Genomic DNA, 21,046 nt, shown 5'->3' on the forward strand with positions numbered 1-21,046 from the left:
ACTGTCCGAGCTGCTGAATTATTTCTGCATCTTCCTTCAGGATTGACTTCCACAATGATCACATCGCCATGGTTTGGGCAGGTGGTGGCAATCCATTTGTCCATGCTATCGCTTTCCTTAATGTGAGGCAGGTTACAACTTTCTAAACACATAAATTTGTACGTCCCTTTTTGCACCCTTTCTAGAGATCCTAATAATGTTACTGTAATATCAGAAAGCAAATCCACACCTAAAAGAGCATAGAAAAAACACAGTAAGGACTTTCAAAACAATTGGCAAATAGTGCCCTATCCTTTCGAGAAAGTGTGAAGAAGGAACCTTTCCAGTATATCTTTCAGATCACCTGCTATGCAGTTGAGAATGAACTGGGGACATCGTGCATATCTCAGTTTTCTTTCAAACTGCAGAGCTAGACGGCTGTATAGTATAAACTGTTTCTGAAATAGCACTTAAGGGACCTGTTCAAACAGTTCTTGTTTTTCCAGCTTCCTCACAGGCAGCAGGGGGATTTGACAATGAATAGTCCATCCTAGCTCCAACCGTTTCAGTGGTTGCACTGTATTACCTACAGCTGCAAACAAAACAAAGAAACCCATTCTTTCCTACAGCAGTGACTTTTACAGTTCTAAAATGTGCAACTGGTTAATGCTAGAACAAACTCAAATGGCTTTCAAGTACTAAAGTCTTGTTTATGAGACAGAACTCATACATGATGCTGAATGGGGAGCAAATTTAATTCTCACCCAAGTACTCTGATCAAAGGACTTGTCATCTGCGCTTGCAGATGGGTGGGCACCATTACAGTGGAATGAATGGGAAAAGCTGGCTGAACACATCAGAAAATCAGAACTGTTCCATGTGAGAGGCACTGTGAAGATCGTCAGGAATTAGCTAATTCAGCAGTTCTTCTTCCTTTTTCTGCTTTGTTGATACATCCTGAATTTCTCAAAAGAGAAACTGAATTTCTCTTTTGACAGGGAAACTAGGCTAAACATTTCTTAAAACTTTCCAATGGCTGGAAAGCTGCAAACCATTTTTTCAAAATACTAATTTCCTGAGCATATGAGGACATACATGAAATACACAATTAACTGCATCTGCTTGGGCATGGTTTAATGCTAAAAAGGAGATTTAGAGTTTCAACTCTGTTCAAGATACTCTGGCAGCTCAGAAGTGCTCTGCTCAAGGAGAGAACTACTGAATATGAAAAGCCAGGATCTCTATATCCATCAGACAATTTTTGTTTCACTGAAGGAAACTTTTGAAGAAGTTCTTAAGCAGAACAGTAAGATTTACAGGATGTTCCTGCCATGTACATTAGAAGTATTATTTCAGTGGAAGTTAAGCAATATCAGTCAAATAACCAGATTCAGCTCTTCCACAGAAGAAATTTAGGGGAATCATTAATTCCAATGCCAGTAGATATCCTAATTAAAGAGTGGACAAATTAATGTAGTTTGGTATGGCTAAAAAAGAAAGTACATTCTTTGATTTGTTTTAAGAAAGTAAAACACAGTACATCATTGGAGGAATTTCAAGTATTCAAAACCATACAAGCCTAGCAAAACCAGTATCTGAACAGGGTACGAGAAAGGAGTTAAGAGTTCACAATCACTTATGCTCAAGAAAGTGGGTGGTTTTTTTAGCAGCATACGAGTTCAGACAATAATAACTTGTATTTTGATTTGATTAAATGAGAATTAATGCCAATTTACTTAGAGCAAAGTCTAATCCTCAGCTGTTTTATGAGCCATGAAATCACAGTTCATTTCTTTTCTAGACTTTTTTCCTTTTATCTTTCTACTGCATGATCCTTGAAGAAGTGAATTTCTGCAGCTATCAAGCTGGAATCCCACAATCATATAGAGAGCATGGGCAAGCCATATCTGTTGAAATAGCTTCTAGGTGTTGATTCTACTTGCATATGGCTCACAGTAAAATAGCAAATTAGTGATAAAGGTATGTGGAATTGTCAGTTTTGTATTCCCCAGAAGAAAAGGAAGGAAATAACAGAACAAGTAAATTATCTTCCATTGCTAGAGAAAAACTTCCTACCTGTTCCTAGGGAAAGTTGTATTAGTCTAAAGAGAGATAACAGTGTATCACGCTTCTATTCAATTAAGCTGTTTAATTTTCCTTTCCCAGTTCATTTGCACAAAATTCTAGATTTATTCCATCAGTGCTACCTATTGACTGGTAAATAGGACATTGATAATTCACTGCACAACACCACACATGACAGGTAACTCTCCTTGGCGTTGCCCAGTATGTGATTTCAACAGCTCATGTTTCCAGAAGCTGCTGGACTAAGTTGGTTTACAGAGCAGTCAGCTCACTTTTGATAACCCCATAGTCTTTTGGAGGCTCAGCAAGAAGGACCCACCTTATAACCACCTTTTATTTCCATCTATAGCTGGAAAACCTCCTCACCTCTTGAGCAATATCAAATAAAGCTTGAGAGAGGGTTTCAACAATGTATTTACCAGTGCAACAAGCCAAAAATAAAATCTCTCCTCAAAATTCAGACAGATAGCCATTTTGATCACTACAATCATCTCCAAAAGCCCAGATCTATTCTGATGCAGCCAACAGCAAAACTATTTTTCCCCTTTTAGAGTGAGTCTGATGCAAGTCAAAATCATTAACAAGTCCAATTTAAAATAAGTGATTGTTCTTATGACAAGCATTGGCTGAAGTCACTTAGAATTATTAAAGCATTCTGCAAAAAAAAAGTCTTGCTTGAAATCTACTATTTCAGACCACTTATTTTCACTTCCATCTCATCCGTCTCTCAGGACATCCATCCCTCCTTTACTAGCCACTTCAGTGGTTTGAAAAAGGAAAACCTTGGGCTTGAGAAGATGAAAAATAAGCAGCTCTTTGACAGTCTGTCAAAAAAGTTTCAGCACTGGATCAATGCTCCATTCTAACCAGACAAACACATCCTTCATTTTTCTGAATGGTCTGAAATACAGACAAGTGTTTACAAGTGTTTTCTCTCTCAAGAATTCTCACTGGAGTCCTCACCAATGCAGATCCGCCACTGATGTAAACAGCTGTAACTACATTAATCTTTTTTTTTTAAAAAAAAAATAATCTTAGTTGCTTAACCTTCTTCAAGGCATGTTTTGGTGGCAGTTTTTCACATCACAACTTCCATGTTTTCTACAACTAAGAAAATCTGGGAACATTCAAACCAATTTGTGTTTCTATCACATCATATGCTTCCTTCCACTGGCTCCCTCTACCCCACCACATTGTCTGTAAGAGACCCTTCAGACTCCTGATCCATCTATCAGGTCTAGCTTATCAAGTTACTGACTTCCATCTTTATTTAATCAATGACACTTTGGGAATTTGGATGTTTCCTTGCAAAGCACTATTTCCTTCCCATCACTAGAACTTGTTTTGCACTTTGTTTCAATGTATACAAATCATTGCCCCCTTGAATTAGCTAGTAAATAATAATGTCTCGGTTGATTCCATTTTCCAAATGAATTTTATTCTTACTCTACCCCATCACCTCAGCTAGATCCATCTCTGTTAGATTCACCTGGTGAATTCCACTATTTCATAGAATCAGTTTGTTCCATGGCATTACACACAATAACCAGGAAAACAGAAGCAGGACAGCATCTTTAACTGAACTGTGAAACCTCTACTGAAGAATACATTTCTGATTCAAAACGCATTATTAAATTTCTCTAATTTGTAAAGGAAGCAGCAAATTGATGATGTGAAAACAACTGTGTATCTCGAAAACAAGCATGGCTAGACACCAATGTACTAAGCTTCTCCAGAAGCACGTTAAAAGAAAGGTGGTTATGTACCAGGCACTACAATTCTTTCTAAATAAGACCCCTCTAATAAAACAATAGCAGGTTTTACAACCCTGTTTTGACAATGGGATTTACTCTGCACAGACAATACAAGCTGGTACCAAGAGCTTGTTTCACAAGGCCACAATAACATTTTGATTCAAGTTAGACTGGCAGACATAGCCCTCTTTAAAGTCTCTTGGCAGTTGTTCATATTTCCTTCATCAGAATAGTCACTTCTCATCCTTTTCTTCTCAACTTGACTTACCTCCAACAATGGTATAGTGAAAACCTACAACCAATTACTTATAAAGTATCAGATAAAGATCTCTAAAGATGTCTCTCCTCTGATAGCTTGAGATCCCTTGTAGGTACTTGGTCTGCTGTATTCCATACATTTTATCATAACTATTAGGGGCATTCAGTCCCTTACTTTGCAATACACTTATGTTTCCGTGACTCACTGAATGAGCATCCGGAATATTAAACAAGCAATAGAAGTACTGGTTCATTGAGCTTTACAGCATTATACATACCTTTAGGACCTGCTCTAAGTTCTCCAGCTTGGCTTGGAGCTGGTGTTTTCCCTTTACAGCCAAATCTCGTTCTTTGGTCACTCTGAGAAGGGTTTCTCTAAGATGGTCATAGTCTGATTTTACCTAGAAAAATTAAAATGTGATTATTGCCCAAACAGCTAATTAATGAAGGGAAAACTATCTCTGACACAAATATTTCTGCATGTTAAAATAGAAAAAGGAAAGAAAGTTCAAAGAAAATAGGAAAGAAGGGTAAAAAATGGAAGGGAATGTTCAGTGAGGAAATCCTGTGTGTCTCCTATACACATATGCACATATTTTGACAAGGACTGTAGTTATGCATAAGGTATACCAAGTTAGATAAATATACTATATAATGCACAAAATAAATGACAATCAAACAACTCCTAATTTGTCTGGATCTCAGAGGCATCAGAAATGCATATGCTATATAAGGAGACAGAGATCTAACATATATCATAGAATGGTTTGGGTTGGAAGAGACCTGAAAGATATCTAGTTCCAACCCCCCTGCCATGGGCAGGGACATCCTCCACCAGACCAGGTTGCTCAAAGCCCCATCCAACCTTGAACACTGGATGGCATCGACAGGCATGAGACATGGGCCCATGCAAACCTCATGAAGTTCAACAAGGCCAAGTACAAGGTCCCGGCCCATGGGTTGGGGCAATCCCAAGCACTCACATGTACATATAACTCAGATGTACATTTTTCTGGACTAGTCTTTAGTGTAAACTGACTTCAGAATAAACTCAAATATACATGATCTGCCTGTGCTAACGTGTGGTATCAGTGTCTACAATTCAAAAAACAAGTATTCTTCCGCAAAACCCTTGCTCTCCCTTAAAATATTTGCATACAGAAGGTTTTCAAAGGATCAGATACTCATCAAGTAGGATTTGTTTTCCGATTTTATTTACTTGGTGCTAGCTTAACCATTTCGGTATGCCTAAGTCTTTTTATACAGGATTTTGTGAATCATCAGTGGAAGTGACTACTTTGTGAACACACATAGATAAATAAGAAATATAATATTAAACTACTTTACCCTGCCATGGAAAAGTTCTTTCTTCGATTCAGATCAGCTGAAAATTTGATTTCTTATCCCTGATCATTTTATGACTTTATGTCCTGTATTGATGCATAACAATAGGATTGTTACAGCGTGTGTCCTATCAGAAACTGCAAATTTTACATTAAGAATGAAAACCCACCAGCAATAAACACCTAGGTAGAAAAACATTCATAATGTTCACATACTATTTCCACTTCCCTGCAATGTTGATAGAAGGTAAGAAAGCAAAAGAAAAAGCCATAATATTTTTAGTGAAAAGTGTTCCAAGAAGCACCTGTTTTCCTTTGTTAAGTGCAACACAGAACAGAAGCATAAACATTGCTGGCAGGATTACTGACTAAGGAAAGGCAAAGCAGTACAAAGCATTGGGATAAGGCATAGGCTTTAATCTTGGTGCAGCTCTTGTTTCCTTCTAACTTCAGTTAAGGAAGTGACAAGTACTTCTTTTTTTTCCATTTAATTACTGTAATTTCTTGGGTTTTTTAAAGAACGAATGGCATTAAGCAATCTCTGACATGGATATCTCCTGGATATTTTCTAAAGCGATGGTTTGGAAACTGATTCTGCCTTTCTATTTGCCTTCTGGCCTCAGTTTGTTAACTTGCAAATTTTGCCATGGACCAAACAATCTAAATGGTTGCAGCCAGCCCTCGTATTCATCTTTGTAAGAGGGCTCTTTAGAGTGCAGTGGACTAGAAAAAAGAAAGAGGAAAATGGAACAAATCATGTTTTCCACAAGAACTGATGCAATTATTGTCAACCTCAGGATTTTTTTTTTCAGTGCACATTTTTCTTTTCCTTTTCCCTCATCTCTTTATAACTAAGGAAACTAGCAAACAATGCGTTTTCAGAATCTATTAACTTCCTGTATCCTTTGTATTGTATTTCATTGCTCAGATCAGTCGGTGTATATTGTTGAAGAATAATGGAGTGGAAAAAGGAAGCAATGAGGTATCACCACCAACGATGCAATTTTGTTATTGTCTGTGATTCTCAGTTAATTTACTGAGGACGAATGAAATACAATATTTTGAATAAGTTTCAAGAAAAGGTTCTTTTCCTCAGGCTTTAGTTTTCCCTGTCTCTAAAACAACTGACACCAACTGATTACCTTTGTAAAGAATTTTCTAAAACTTACTTGTCATTATAGTCTGAATAATTTTTGGGAGCTAGTGAGCACAGTACCTTTCTGTTGTGGTTTTTTCCCTGCTGGCAGCGAAGGAGCTATCAGAACAAACAGTACCTATCAGGCTGCTAATGTAATTTTGGAAAGAGAGGAATTACAGTCAGGTAGAACTGTCAATATTTTACACTTCTCAGGATCTTTCATTTAGGATCTCAAAGCACATACCTAAATTAGTTAAAGTTTAGGAATACATGAATAGTTCTGATCATTTCTCTACTTTCTCTTTTGGCAGATCAGCTTTTGAACAAAGTTCTGTGTATATTTTCTTTTTGCAGGTTGGAAAGAACACGACCAAATCTACCAGCTACACCAGTAATGACAATTACTCTTGTTGCTTCCGGCAACACTGATAACTTTTCATATTTCTACAAGACATTCTTGCCAGGACTTTCTCCTCTGAAGACTGTGTATCACAGAATGCTGCGATATACACATTTATAAAACCCATAAGGCAGCATAAAACTTCATGAGTCTATAATGTGGAGTTTTTTTTGTTTTGTTTAGACAACATTTGTTTTTAAATGTAAAGTTAATGGTCTCTCCAACCAGGCTGTTTAAGAACATATGGGATATACGTGAACTTGAATTACACACAGAGCACATCAAAACATCGATGTTCCCAGTGGCCGAAACAGTTGACCTAAATAGAGTGCCATCATCAACAGTTCTAAATTCATGACAGAAATGGAACATTTTGATCTGCGATGTTCCTCTGTTCAATGCATCAACCGATTTATTTTTCATCCCATACCTTCACACGTACTAAAAGCACCCTCATTTGAGTCAGTTATGAAGGCCAGTATACTGCTAAAGTGTCTTCCACTTCCTGAACACTTAAACAGAAACTAGTTATTGAAAACCAGCACACTAAAACAACCAGCAGTTTATTTCACTGGTGAGAAGCATCACCAGTCTTATAACCCACCATCTGCCTTAATTCTAGACTTTAATGACCTGCCAATTGCTCAAACGACTTACATTGTTCAGAAAACGTTATTCAGAAACTACCATGAAAATGGTATGATTTCAGGTATTGTGGAAATAAATTCTGAATGTATAAAGCCTATTCTATTTTTACATAAAAACACTAGCCCATATAAATTCAGATGACCACAAAAAACAGTTACAGCCCAGTGTCATAGTCCTCCTAACCACGCAAATTTTTTTCACAAGTACTGCACTCCAGGAATGCAACTTTTTTCTCTTATGCAAGAACCAGAACTAAATCATGTAAGTTATGTGCAATTTTAGCTTTATTTTGTGGATTTAAAGGTAGACAGCCTCGTACCTACTCCTTTCTAGAGTCAAATCTCAGCAACTACATTGTGCAAAAATAGCAGTAGCTTTATCTGTGCTATATAACAGAATGCATAAACACTCCTCCAGCCCCATTTGCTTGGATAAAGTTGGCCTGTTTTTCAGGTCAGCTCTCAAGGGTGAAAAAGAATAAATTATTTTAGGCAGGTTTTCCCCTTCAAGGCTAAGCCTTAACTCTGTTAGAATTCTGCTCCAATCTCCACATCCAAAGTTGTATAAGTTCACACTTTCTGAATAGTAAAATGTAACCTAAACTGCACAATCTATCCTCAACTGCACTGTGTCTGGTAAAAAAAAGAAAACAAACAAAACACCCAAACAGAAAAAACAAAGTAATTCCCTCAGAAAAGCTGTTATGCAAGAAGGAAAACACAAGATTTGTTAACATTCAAGGTATACTGCAAAGATTGCATTTGTTAAAATTGTTAAAAGTGAGGGTATGCTTGAAGTAAATCTTTGATCCTAGTGAGGCTGTGATATTAAATTAGTAGCACAGGCATCCAGAATTGCTGCATTGTGCCTTTCACAGTATTTAATATATCTGAAGAAACAAACACCCATAGTATGACAAATTCTGACACTACAATAGTAAAAGGTAATTTTATTACTTAGTGACTAATCTGTCAAAGGTTGACATTTTATGTTTATATTTTAAATTGATTTTACTAGGTTTTTCAATGTACCTCAAGCTCTTCACTGTCATAAAAGACAAACATTACCTATAATAAAACATTATTAACTGCATAGTTCTTCACTTTCTGATAGTAAGAGGGATAACACTTTTAGTATCACCAGTGTAGTGAGCCTCCACTGCATTAATGATGCATGCTATTCTTGTGTCAGCTAGAATATAAAACTGCTTAAGAAAGACTTCATGTGTCTCATGAAGTACAGAGTAAAGGCAATGTGTAAACAACAATAAAGAGAATTGTGGAGGCCCCATCCCTGGAAGTGTTCATGGCCAGGTTGGATGGGGCTTTGGGCAACCTGGTCTAGTGGAGGGTGTCCCTGCCCATGGCAGGGGATTGGAACTAGATGAGCTTTGAGGTCCCTTCCAAGTCAAAAAAAAAAAAAAAAAAAGAAAAAAAAGAGAAAAACATTAGGAATGAGAAAAATTCTAGAGATAGATGAATAAAATTAAGCGATGCTATGATATATGAGGTTTCCTCTTATCATAAAGTATTATTACACTGCCTTTTTATGTAAAAAACAATTTAAATTCCTCAGCAACAGCTAATTTCAGGTGTGCTTCAATACCAGGTGCTACACACAAAATGCAGAGTACATGCATAGCCATCTCTGAATTTTAGTAATTTGCATTGTCTCAGGGAATTAATCAGACCTCCTTTGGTTTGGAAATTCAGCAGTGAGCTACTCTACGACACATGCACGTCAGAGATATCAAAGCATGCAGCTACCACTGTTTTGCAAGCTTTGAAGATGGGCTTTCATCAGAGCCTATATGAGTTACAGCTCTTCTGATATGAATGAGGTTGCTGAGCAACTCACGTAAGCCCTGTAGAAATCCCAGATTGGAGTTTTATTTTTAGCTAAATGTAGCCCTATAAAGTGGCTGGTTCATGATGCTTCTTCCACTGAATGCATATGTGGTGAGGCACATCAGCCTCTCCTCCCATACTACTTATGCCACGCAGTGTTTGCCATAGATATAATCACACTGTAATCAGAAAGATATTTTTTATCCCATAACAGGCACAAAAAAGAATTGAAGAAAAATGCTTACTGTTAAAACAGGTTTTATATCATGATCTGAAATAGCTGAGACTATGCCATGTGCCATGCTACAGGAGAAGTAACAACTGATAAATTGAGTTTTGGACATTTGCTGCTGGACAAGAGCTTGTCAACATTTTATTGAGAAATTTAAAAATGCAAAGGAAAAATGCAGAAAGGTAGGGAAAAAACCTATTAGATAGCAATTATTTCTATCAGTATTTTTCAGAAAAAGAAGAGATTTTTTGAATCAAGTCTCATCAAAATCACCAAAGAAGTCTTATTACCAAAGCCTAATACTCATTTAAAATACCAAAAAAATATGCATCAGAGGGATGATGTACCTCCCTAAAGTCTATCAGCGAGTCCTAAATTTTCACTTGAAAATAACAATTCTTCATAAAATAAATTTTTGTAATTTATTTTTAATTAAAATATTTTATGTTCTCAAGTAGAAGCCAGCAAATTAGAAAAAATAACTCTACAATCCACTTTTATCCACTCTGCAGCCTGATTTCTGTAACAAATGAATGTATGAGTTCTGGGCTCATGACGTTACCTGGTCATATTGCAGTGCTTTGTGGGACACACTTGCATACTGAAGGCTCAGGCGATTCTTTTCTTGCACAGCATCCTTCAGTTCATTTTCCTAAAACACAAGTGAAGAGTGTTATCAACCATTTATCTCCATTACAGTACATCCTATTAAGTGCTTAAGGAAGCAATGTTTTTGCATTATTTGGTATTAACGAACTATTAAGAGTAATATCAGGCAGAGAGCCAAAGGCACTGAAGGTGCGGAAGCAGCAGATTAGCTTGCAATTACAGTTGGCTCTATCGTAAACCCACATGTTTTCAGTAGATGATCTGATTAAAGATGTGCAGGCAAAGAGAGATGACCTCACTTCATAGGCCCGGTGCCTATAAAAATAATAACAAAAAAAAATCTCCCTGTGGATGTAACAAAGAGCTCAAACATGGCTGCCTCACTTAGAGCTGGGAAGAGGAAAGGACTTGGCTCCCAGAAAAAAAGTAATGCTATCAAACTTAGGTCTTCAGAAAGCATTTTGAGGGCAAAAGCCAGCAACTGGAATGTACACCCATGTGCACATTTTTATATTCACATATTTCACTTATAATGTATATTTCTAATATATGTAGATATGCACATTCTAATACAAACGTTTTTAGAATCTGGGTAGAGCATCTATGTACTACAAGCAACTCAGAAATGCAGATGGAAGTCAAAAGATAAGTAACCTACGCCTAAAGATCAAGGTATTAACTACAGCCTCAGGAATGGACTTTTATTTACATAGACAGCATTATAAGGAGGAAGAAAGGAAAAGTAAATAAAACTCAAATATACAGTCAAAGGTCAAATTAGAGGGATGGAAATGCTTTGTCAGGTCACACAAATCAAAATACATGCAGCTCAGGAAAAATAGCATCATCCTCTGATATTTCTGACAGTTTCTTTTTTGCACAAGTTCACAAAGGTAGTTGTCTGCGATTAAATCTTAAATTCAATTCCTTATGAACACTGCAATCAGTCATGCTGAGTAATCTGTAATCTTCCCATCCTACAGTGTACATTATACAATATCTTCTGAATATTGGTTATATTTGCCAAAAACTATACTAAGGTGGGCAAAACTGGGCCCACTTTTGAGTGACTTGAAATAATTTATGATTTTGCACCATTAAAATCCACACCATCAGCAGATTTCTCTAGTACAGAAAAACTGTTCAAGTAACGCTTTATCACAATTTCTCTTTAAAATTCTCAATATGAAAAAAATTAAATTGCTAATTTTTTATTTACCAATGTAAGCCCTAAAAAAGCAATTTAAAGATTCTGATATTTATGTGCTTTTCATACTACTTGAACCAAAAAACTTGCTATTTTAAGCATACCTTTCTTAAATCAATTTCAAAACTCTCTACACACAAAGTCCGTGTTTTAAATAGAAAACTTCATTACCCGAGCATCAGAAGTAATGAAGCTTACAGATTTCTGCCTTGGCTACTTGACTGATATCTGAGAAGGTGTGACATCCAAATCTGATTGAAATTAACCACTGGGTTCAAAATTTATAGGATCAGCTACAAAGATAGTATGATTATGTGAATATTTTTTTCTATAGAAAATTAGAATAAAATGTCCTTTTTATGAAACATTTCACACACAAAAGGCCATTCTGAGTAACAGTGATTTTAATATTTCAATATATCAATTAATTCCGCAGAAGATACAGCATTTCTGCCCACACCTGGAATGCCAATCTGATAGTTAAATTTGAACATAAACAAAGAATAGTGAAAATTAGTTCAGCTTAAGTAATGACATGTTACAGCACCATCATCGTACGATATCAGAACATCTCATCACCTTTGGGAAGCCGTTCCCTCAACTAAGCGTTAAGTGCTACTGCACTGAACAAAACTAAGACGACAAACTGCAGAATATGCACAGTCTCCTGATTGCAGATATACCTATCATCTTGCACATAAGGAGCTCAGCAATTATAATTTCTCAAGACTGCTAAATCTGTTGTTCAGGGTGCAATTAAAAGTGGCAGTCAGGCTCTGTGAGATGCTAGACAGTTCTAAGGGCCAAATGAAAAGAATTTCTTAGCTCACGTTGCATTTTCAAAGGTGTGAATTAAATCAGTAAATATTTTTATAATATCAACAAACTGTACAGAACAGTTCCTTGGATACACAAATAAATCATTGTGTCCTATTAACTGCTGAAAGTCACTTGTAAAGTGTTGTGTGTCTATTCTGCGCTTTACAAGGTGGAACTAAGCTACTGAAACCCTTACAACTGCAGGCTTTTGTCAAACTGGATTTGACATTGACTTTAATGGATCAATTTGCATTTGTTACAAATCAATACTGCTCAGCTGACTTTAACAGGGAACAAGTGTCAATGAGTTACCAGGTTTTAATCGTGTTATTAAAAGGAATTCAAGCAGAAATGGGGGGAAAGGAGGAGTAATTGATGGCATTCTAGGCCAGCATCTTTCACACCCTACTTAAATTCTCCAGAATGGAAAACAGTTTATGAAAGATGGCACAGCAACTGAGCTGGCTGTTAGTCCTACCTGAAGAAAATACATTTTTATCACATTTGCAAGGATGAATAGAAGTAGGACAGTAACTATCCCAGCTTCACTGGTCCTTAGTTATAAGCCTGTTTCTTTTCACTTACATCTCTGTTCATCATAATGACAATTTCTCTCAGTATTCTTTCGCATTTGCCAGGATAAAGCACCACCTATGTTCCCCATCCCAACTAAATCCATAAGGATCAAGAATCACCTGAAATAGTAGCATATATGTATATATTATCAGTGTGTGTGGAAGTGACATAAATACATGTACACTTACAATATTTACGTTGCTTGCTCTCAAAAAATCCATTAAGGAACAAAGAATAAATGATTCATAAAGTTCTCATGGCAATAATCTGGTAAAAGCCAGAAACTGAACTAAAGTCTTGTAAATTTTAGCCAAGTTCATTTACTGGGCTGTGTCTTCTGGAAATGATCCAAGTCATAATTACTGTCAACTCAGAAATTCCCACAATATTAGTTTCAATCGTTGGTTGACTTAAGTCATCTCTCAACAGTGGTGAACCCTAACAACAAGGGCCCTGGCAGCAGAATTCCAGTAGATTCTGCTGCAATATTAGCTACTGCATAGTACTGTCAGTCATGTCCCTAAAAGTAACCTGTGATGTGGTTAACTGAGCAGTATGTACTACTGCCAAAAGAGGAACACAAGGTAGTTTCTGTGTAGTATACATGAATAGTACTTCACCAAACAGTTATGTTCTCTCTCAATCCATTGACTTCAGTGATTTGGTCCCTTAACAATATCCACCCCAATATTTTCCAGACCAGTTAAATATAAACCTTCAACAAAAAAGATCAAAGTTAATCCCAGCTACCCCAGAGCTAAACTCTGCCCAATAGCAATTCATATATTAAAAAAGAGAGTTGAAGTCGTGTAGAGGAAAATGACATTTTTAGTTTTCTTCCATGCACAAACCAGAAAACTGAAATTCCTGGTATAAATTCTTATTGGCCAACAGTCAGTCTCTGAAAGTTGCCGGTTCACAGCTGCTCTTCTCAAAAGCGCTGTCATACCACCATTGTGTGTGTGCCCATTTGACTGGGGCCAGAGCACACAAAGGGGAATCCAACACATTGGATTATCATTCCACTATGTTGTGAGTTGACTTCATTAGTATTTTATGATTGGATCCTGAAAGAGCTTTGAAACTTCAAACACATTTTAAGGGAGACAAACACCTTTTGAAAATCCCAGCTATCTTTCTTCTCGCACAGGAAGGCTACACTTCCTTAAGATGCGATACTGAATAAATAAAGTATTTTTCCATTCTCTTTCCTTTACTTGGCAGCTAGCACTGAATGCATTAACAACAGGGCAACACTTCTCACTTCAGCTCTTTCAACTGCCAATTCCAAACAGAACCTCCAAGTCAACAGAAAGAAGAGGTCAGCAAATACATAGGGCAGCCATCACAAATGACAGACTTACTGGCAGTAGGCTGGATATGCGCTTCTTGCCTCCAGCTTGCCTGCGAATGCTACGGATTCTCCGCTACAGCCTTCCCCACTGTCAATTTAATAACTCTACCAAATTCTAAAGGGATCGTGCAAAGAAGCATCACTCTGTTATTGCTTGGATTTAAGAGGAGATTTTGTAGGATTTCACAATTTATTTCGAAGCTTGACATGATTCAGATGTTTAAACTTCTTGACAATAAACCAGTACCTGTCCAAAAAACAAACCTGTGGAAAGCATTCCCTCATCCTTTCTATTTTTTATATAAATAGCTTTTGACTTCTTTTTACAAATTTAATGAGACTTTTGTCCTTTTTTCCCCTGCTGCCCTCTCCTCTCCTCTTCATTTATGCACTATATGTAACAATTCTGACAATTTAAGAAGCAACATTTTCCTAGAGTCAAATGAGGTCTACCATTTAACCTATGCAAATCAATCCACTGCAGCTGTTAATAAAGACAAGTAGGGTGAAGATTAAGAACTCATCAAGCCAGTTAGTCCAAGACACAGTATAAAGGCAAATGCTGACTAAATGTTAGCAGACTAATGTGCAAGTGAAAAGGAAACAATTCTTCATACTTCCAAAAACGCTTCCTACCAGTCTCCAGAGTCCTGACATTGCGTTTCAATTATTAGTCGAACAGTCTGTCACCCCCTTTCTAACGACGTTGCTACACAATATGCATTTAGAAAAATCAAGGGCTTGAAGCAATTTAATTACTAGTCTAGCATGCCTCCAAAAATTTTACAGAGAAATGAATGTGGAAAATTAATGACAAGAAAAGAAACAATAAAAGCTGTATGTAGAACTATTTCACCTTCCCCCAGAAAAAAGGAAAGTATTGTCACAGATTAGCATCAATTTACAGAACAAACCAAACACAAACTTTTTCTAATGTATGTAGGTAGAAGTTGCACAGAGCTTAGATTGCTCATGCATAAGCTTTTTTACCGAGTTAAATACAAGAAGCATAAACCATACTTACGTATATTGCATACGTGGTGGTATGTCAATCAAGCTGTATTCATGTCAGGACCATAAGTAGAATAATTTGCAAAAAGAATCTGATATGTCTTTAGCATGTCAGAAGATATTCTAAACAACAAGGATATTTCCCACTGTATGTAAGGAATGCTTCAGGCATTCTCAGCTCACATAGGCATTTTGATTTAAGAAAACAACACTAAGGATGATCTTTTCAGAATCTGCAAAGTAAACTGAACCAGAAAATTGACAGCCCTCCCAAATGTATATAAACACAAGCAGTCCTGCAGTCTGACATTCTTTAAGAGGTGCCCAGAGAACTACACGGATTTAAAGGCTCACACACAAGTACATACTTCACAAAACATGAGATAATTAATAAAGAATCATCCATGAGAAATTAAAAATAAAAGACATTAAAAATAAATTGTGTTACCTTATATATAAGTTGCATCTTGTTTAAGTGCAGAAATGAAGGCAAAAATGTGTGTTCGTAACAGATCAAAAGTAGAAATTCTCCTACAGATATGAGGACTGACTATAAAAATTCACGGTAGGAGGATGACTTCTGTAGATTTAATACAATCTGACACCACTGTCTGGGTAACAAGGTTCTACATTGCCTGGAGAAAGGCATCTGTTACCCTGTGTGCTAGTTTGCTCATCCATCAATTATTTTCATTTAAAAAAATGTTATACACTATTCATTTATTTGTAGCTCTTTTTCTTTGATACTTGTTTTTGCCAGTAACCTGGAATGACTGTATTAGAACACTCTGATTATAGTTCCCTGTGATAGTTCTCTATTTTGATGATATATGAATAGAATTAATCCAAGAGAGAAGTGAAAACCTCTAGTCTACAGGTACTTAAAGAAAAAGGAAACATGAAGAAACTTCTGATCTTTTCTCATGTATTTTTGCCCTGTAATGACTCACTTCTAAGGTCAGGTTCATTGCCACCAATTCGTTTTTTTCTTCTTGTAAGTGCTAGATTTTAAAGGCAAAGCTGACTCATTCTGAATAGTACACAGTAGAACTATTTAAGAACCTCAACATGGAGAAGCTAACAGAGCTAGGCTGAGAGGCACAGTCTGTACAACAAACTGCCATTAAAACCTTTCTGGTTTTCTCTTAGTAATTAGCATGTGGATGATGCAATACAGGCTGTCCTGCATAATTCTAACCACTATATAATGTAGCACTGAGCAAAGTGACACCATAAGTAAGCAGAGAAAAATGGCATTCACAAGAGATGCTGTTCTTCTGTTGCTGTTAGTGCTCTGACATCACGTCCATCATATCTGAGAGCTGTGGATGCATGCCAGTAGGATAAAAGTGGGATCAAAGAAGGCACTGAAAGATGCTCAATGTCCCCTCCCTGTCCCATGAAGGGTACAGTTCTATCCAGTACTGGCTTCCACAGTTATCACTGTGACAGTTCCAAAGTTGCACTTGTAATAAACAACGTATTATAAGTTAGTGGAAAACCATTAAATGCAATGAAAAATAATCAAACTGAAGACTTTTTCTTTTTTTTTTTTTTTTTTTTTTTTGAGGTGTTTTACTATTTCCATTTGATTCTTCCTCTCAGTTGTCATGATGAAGTGCATGTTAGCAAGTAGTACAGGAAAGTAGTCTGACATTTTATGATGTTAGCATTTAAAAAGTAAGGAATTTCTACAGATAATATTAACAGGCATGCATAAGTTTTTTCCACTACCACTCTTAAGATAACGGAAGATCTATTCAGAAATGCTTGCATTTTAAATAAAATCACTTCATAATTTGATTTCCTTCATTTTAAAAATAGGAATTTTTCCATGCAAATTATACTTTGTTCTAACAAAGGAAAACAAATGCTGCTTTACCACTCTAATGAGTAGGCTGAATTTAGCATAAGAAACACTGTATAAAAATAGCGCTTCTTAAAAAGCCCTACTAAATAAGGAACACAGGAACTGTAGCAGTTTATTGCACTTGGAAATCACCAGTGTCTTGGCACTACAGCGACCAGGACCAGATGTTATGGAGGAAGCACAAACAATTAATGCATGCTATTATTTTTTCACTTCAGTAAGACTCTTAAGATAACAAGCTTTGCGCTACCAACTCATTTCACTAACACTCTTTGTGTCTTGTCCTTTGGAGTATTAGCTTTTCACGCAACTGTTTCTTGTAACTTGTCCACACAATATTTTCTACCATCTCAAATCCGTCACCCCCGTAACAACACTGACTTACATGATGAGGTACTCACTGCCATGTTTTGCATGATCAGAGAGGAAAAGGGCAGATCAACATCAGATTCACCTGCACTTCTTGAAGATTGCTCTATTTTAGCATCACATTTAACCATATTTGATTTCCTGCTGCTCAGACTATGGCCATCACTGATAATTGTTCATCACACTCTCCATCATGTTTTCTTCACCAATGGCACATAGTATGAACATGAAAAGACCCTCTCATCTCTTTTAATAATGAAAATGGGTAAAGTGATAACTTTAGATATATCTAAGTGCAATAGTTTTATTATAGCATCCGTAGTTGTGAATAACACAGCAGACATTCTAGCTGCAGCTGTTTATAATGAATTACCAAATACGCAAGTTCTTTCCAATACATTACTTTTGGACGTTATACCTACTGTGGCTGAAGGAAGTACTCATGAAGACAGTAAAAAAAGCAGACAATCCCCATAATAACTTTATTTAGTATTTGCTATTATGTTCGTATTTTATGATGTCTTGCTTCCTCCATGAGGTATATGGAATGCATCAACTAGACTCTATACTCAAAAGCAAAAGACCAAATGTCTTTGCACACTTTCAGTTCACAACACAGATGGAACGAAGCCTCTAAATGGCAGCAGGTGGCATTATTTTTTTTCTTGTTAGCTTCTGCAGAAAGCATCAAACACTATTGCAACAAGCAAAGACAGCAATTGTATAACTTATGTTTTTCAGTATCATCTTTTAAAACCTTCTCAGCATTTGCAATTAAATGTTATTATTGGATAGCTGCTTAATTCCTTAATGACAAAATCATACATAATCTTGTTGTGGAAAAGTAGTATGCAAATGTATAGCTGATAACTGAAGAATCAATTCAAGGTAATTTTAGGCCTATCAACTTCAAAGAAAAATAAGGGATAAGGCAGAGGTCAATTCTCATCAATAATGAGTTATTTATCAATAAGGAGTTATTTATGTATGTTAACACTGTAATACTGTCAGTCTAAGGCTGTTCAAATAACTAAAATTATGCAATATTGATAATGCTTTCATCAGTAACCATAAAAAATTACTTTGATAAGCCTAAGTTTTAATACAAGCTTCGTTCCAAAGTAATTCTACCACTGACAACACAGCTGCTCCCAATTTAGCCACCCAGAGCACCTACACAATGTGCTTTAGCTTTTGCCTAGGCTGCCTTCCTAAGATACCCCCTCACCCCAAGTTAGCCAAGCTACTACTTCGTATTTCCTTTAAAAAATAAGCATGTTTGTGTTCCACCTTTCAAATAACATCCAGCTGCTGGGAACATAAACATAGCCAAAGATACAATAAAAATACATTTCTGCAGCCTTTAGTAGTGAATTAATCTTAAATTTTATATTACAGCAGTGCTTTCCCTCGGACAGTATTAGAAAGCTAATCAATTTGATTAGTAGGCTGCAGCAAAAATCAATATTTATTTAGGGGGTTTTCTTTCAATTATTTTTACACTCACTTCTCAACACAATAAATTAAACCACATATCTGAGAGACAGAGGGTCTAATTCTCATTTACCATGGCACAGTTCTAGTTCATTCAGGGACAACTTATACCCAAGAGAAAGAAAAATTATTCACTGCTCAGGGAGAAAGAAGTGAACAAGGTGCCTCCTCTTCATAAAGGCACAAAGGAAACAGAATGTGGCTTAAACATTAACCTCATTTGAATGCTGGCATCAAGCTGGCACAGTCTGAAGGGGACATTCCCTACTGCCCCCTTAACAAAAATATTTTTTTTTTTTCACCATCAACATATCTTTTGTTTCACATCTCCAATTGGTAGTAAATTGTTCTGTTGTCTTGAGTCCAGTGGATGTGCTAAAGATCTAACTTATTTTTGTAGGTCAAACCAAATGCCACCAAACATTTAAAAATAATTAAAATTCATGGTGTAGTTTTAATGGTTTCTGCACGTGTGAATCTCCACTTGCACTTTGTGATAATTTATAAGGAACTTGCTATCCACATTTTCCACTTACTTCGATTTCACTAGTGGCAGAACAAACAAAATTCATCAGCTAAACAACATGAACAAAGTTGTTCTGATCACCACTGCAGCTCATTAGGGATAAGGCTGCAACAGAAAGCATCTATTCAGTTATCTACTACGGCATTAAGGTTTCCATTTGCTGATCAACAGAACATAGACGGAAGACTGGTGAACGGCAATGTGAACTTGGAGCTCTCCCAGTAGAATACCTTATAGGATCTTCTAAAGGTCATGTACGTTAGTATTCTGCTAACACACCAGTTGCAGACGCTTTTATATAGGAATAGCTCATGGAGAGATCTTGTCAACTTTGATTAAACTGTCAAGTTCATTGTGCTATTTCTTATAATAGAAATTTCTTATTCTTACTGAAATAGAGCAAGCCATTTCTTGTTCTATTTCACTGATAATTAAAATGCAATTACTTAGATCAGCTTTCACAAATATTTCTCAAAAAGCTTTCCCTTTTGTCATGCACAAAGAGGAGAGAATAGCAAACAAGATCAGCTGTTGTCATGGTAACATCATGCCCCAGCAGGTGAAAAACTCAGTCCTGTGACACTAAAAAGGGATGAAATGCACTGAATCTAAGCATAGCATCAACTAAAACTCAACAAGCTAAATGGTTTTTCATAGATTGGCATATTTTTCAGCAACATATTTAGAGAGGCAAATGTTTTTTTAAAAAAGTGAACTCTGGTGACATTAGTAATTATTCAATTGTCTCAGAATAATTTTATTAGGCAGGAATTTATATTGATATATTGCATAATTTTGGAAATCTCTATGCAAAGTTTAGCACAGTTTTTAAAAATTATAAGTGACTCTAAAACAGAAGATAATTTTTTATTTCAAGACAGATACGAGAAAAATATGCTAAATAATTTTAAGGGTTAGATGCCAGAAGCATCATTCACAAACAGCTCTTCATGCTCCAACAGTTCTGTTTTCAGAACAGATAATACTACAGCCTTCAAGTAAGACTGTACAATCAATTTTTCATCTTCTTTTAAGCTAAGATGGTATATATGAACACTAAACAAATTTATGAGTTAACCAAAACAAAGTATTATGGGCCACTGCTTTCCCTGCAGGATTTTTTAAGAAAAGCTGTACAGAACTACACTATGGTCCAACCAAATCTTAACTAAAATTATAAGTAAACGCCCACCTCAAAACACTTCATTCCTGTTTACAGAGATCTGAACAACACTTTGCATTCCTTCCTTAGGGAGAACAAACATACAGGTAAGTCTTGAAGCCTTCTTTTCATCTGCAGGACTCGCAAACAACAGGAAATCACCACGTATCATATTCTAGTAATCAAGGCTGTTTTCAAACCATTTGAAACACAATTTGAAAACTCAGAAAAAAAATGGAACTTTATGTAATTTCTTACATAATACGACGTTAAATCTGAAAGGGCTACATAGTTTGTTCTAAACACCATGGATATTTGCTCGATCCATTTCACGAAATGTAACAACTTTAACAAAGCTTAATAGT

General features: G+C 36.3%; 1 protein-coding gene across 15 annotated transcripts in view; it reads right to left on the bottom strand.

The window, feature by feature from the left end:
- The window catches only part of RIMBP2 (RIMS binding protein 2), a 172,953-nt gene that overhangs the window by 60,281 nt on the left and 91,626 nt on the right, over window positions 1-21,046 (bottom strand). For all 15 annotated transcript variants that reach the window (XR_012838130.1, XR_012838131.1, XM_075769526.1 and 12 more), the window contains 2 exons: window positions 10,247-10,336; window positions 4,355-4,477 (listed from right to left, as the gene is read on the bottom strand). Coding sequence is in view for 11 of the 15 variants with exons in the window: in XM_075769526.1 (XP_075625641.1) it covers window positions 4,355-4,477; window positions 10,247-10,336 (213 nt within the window). In the remaining 4 variants the exon portion in view is untranslated. The remainder of the gene's footprint in view (window positions 1-4,354; window positions 4,478-10,246; window positions 10,337-21,046) is intronic.

Source organism: Balearica regulorum, chromosome 17 (genome assembly GCF_011004875.1).
Source record: "Balearica regulorum gibbericeps isolate bBalReg1 chromosome 17, bBalReg1.pri, whole genome shotgun sequence".
Classification (NCBI taxonomy): Eukaryota; Metazoa; Chordata; class Aves; order Gruiformes; family Gruidae; genus Balearica; species Balearica regulorum.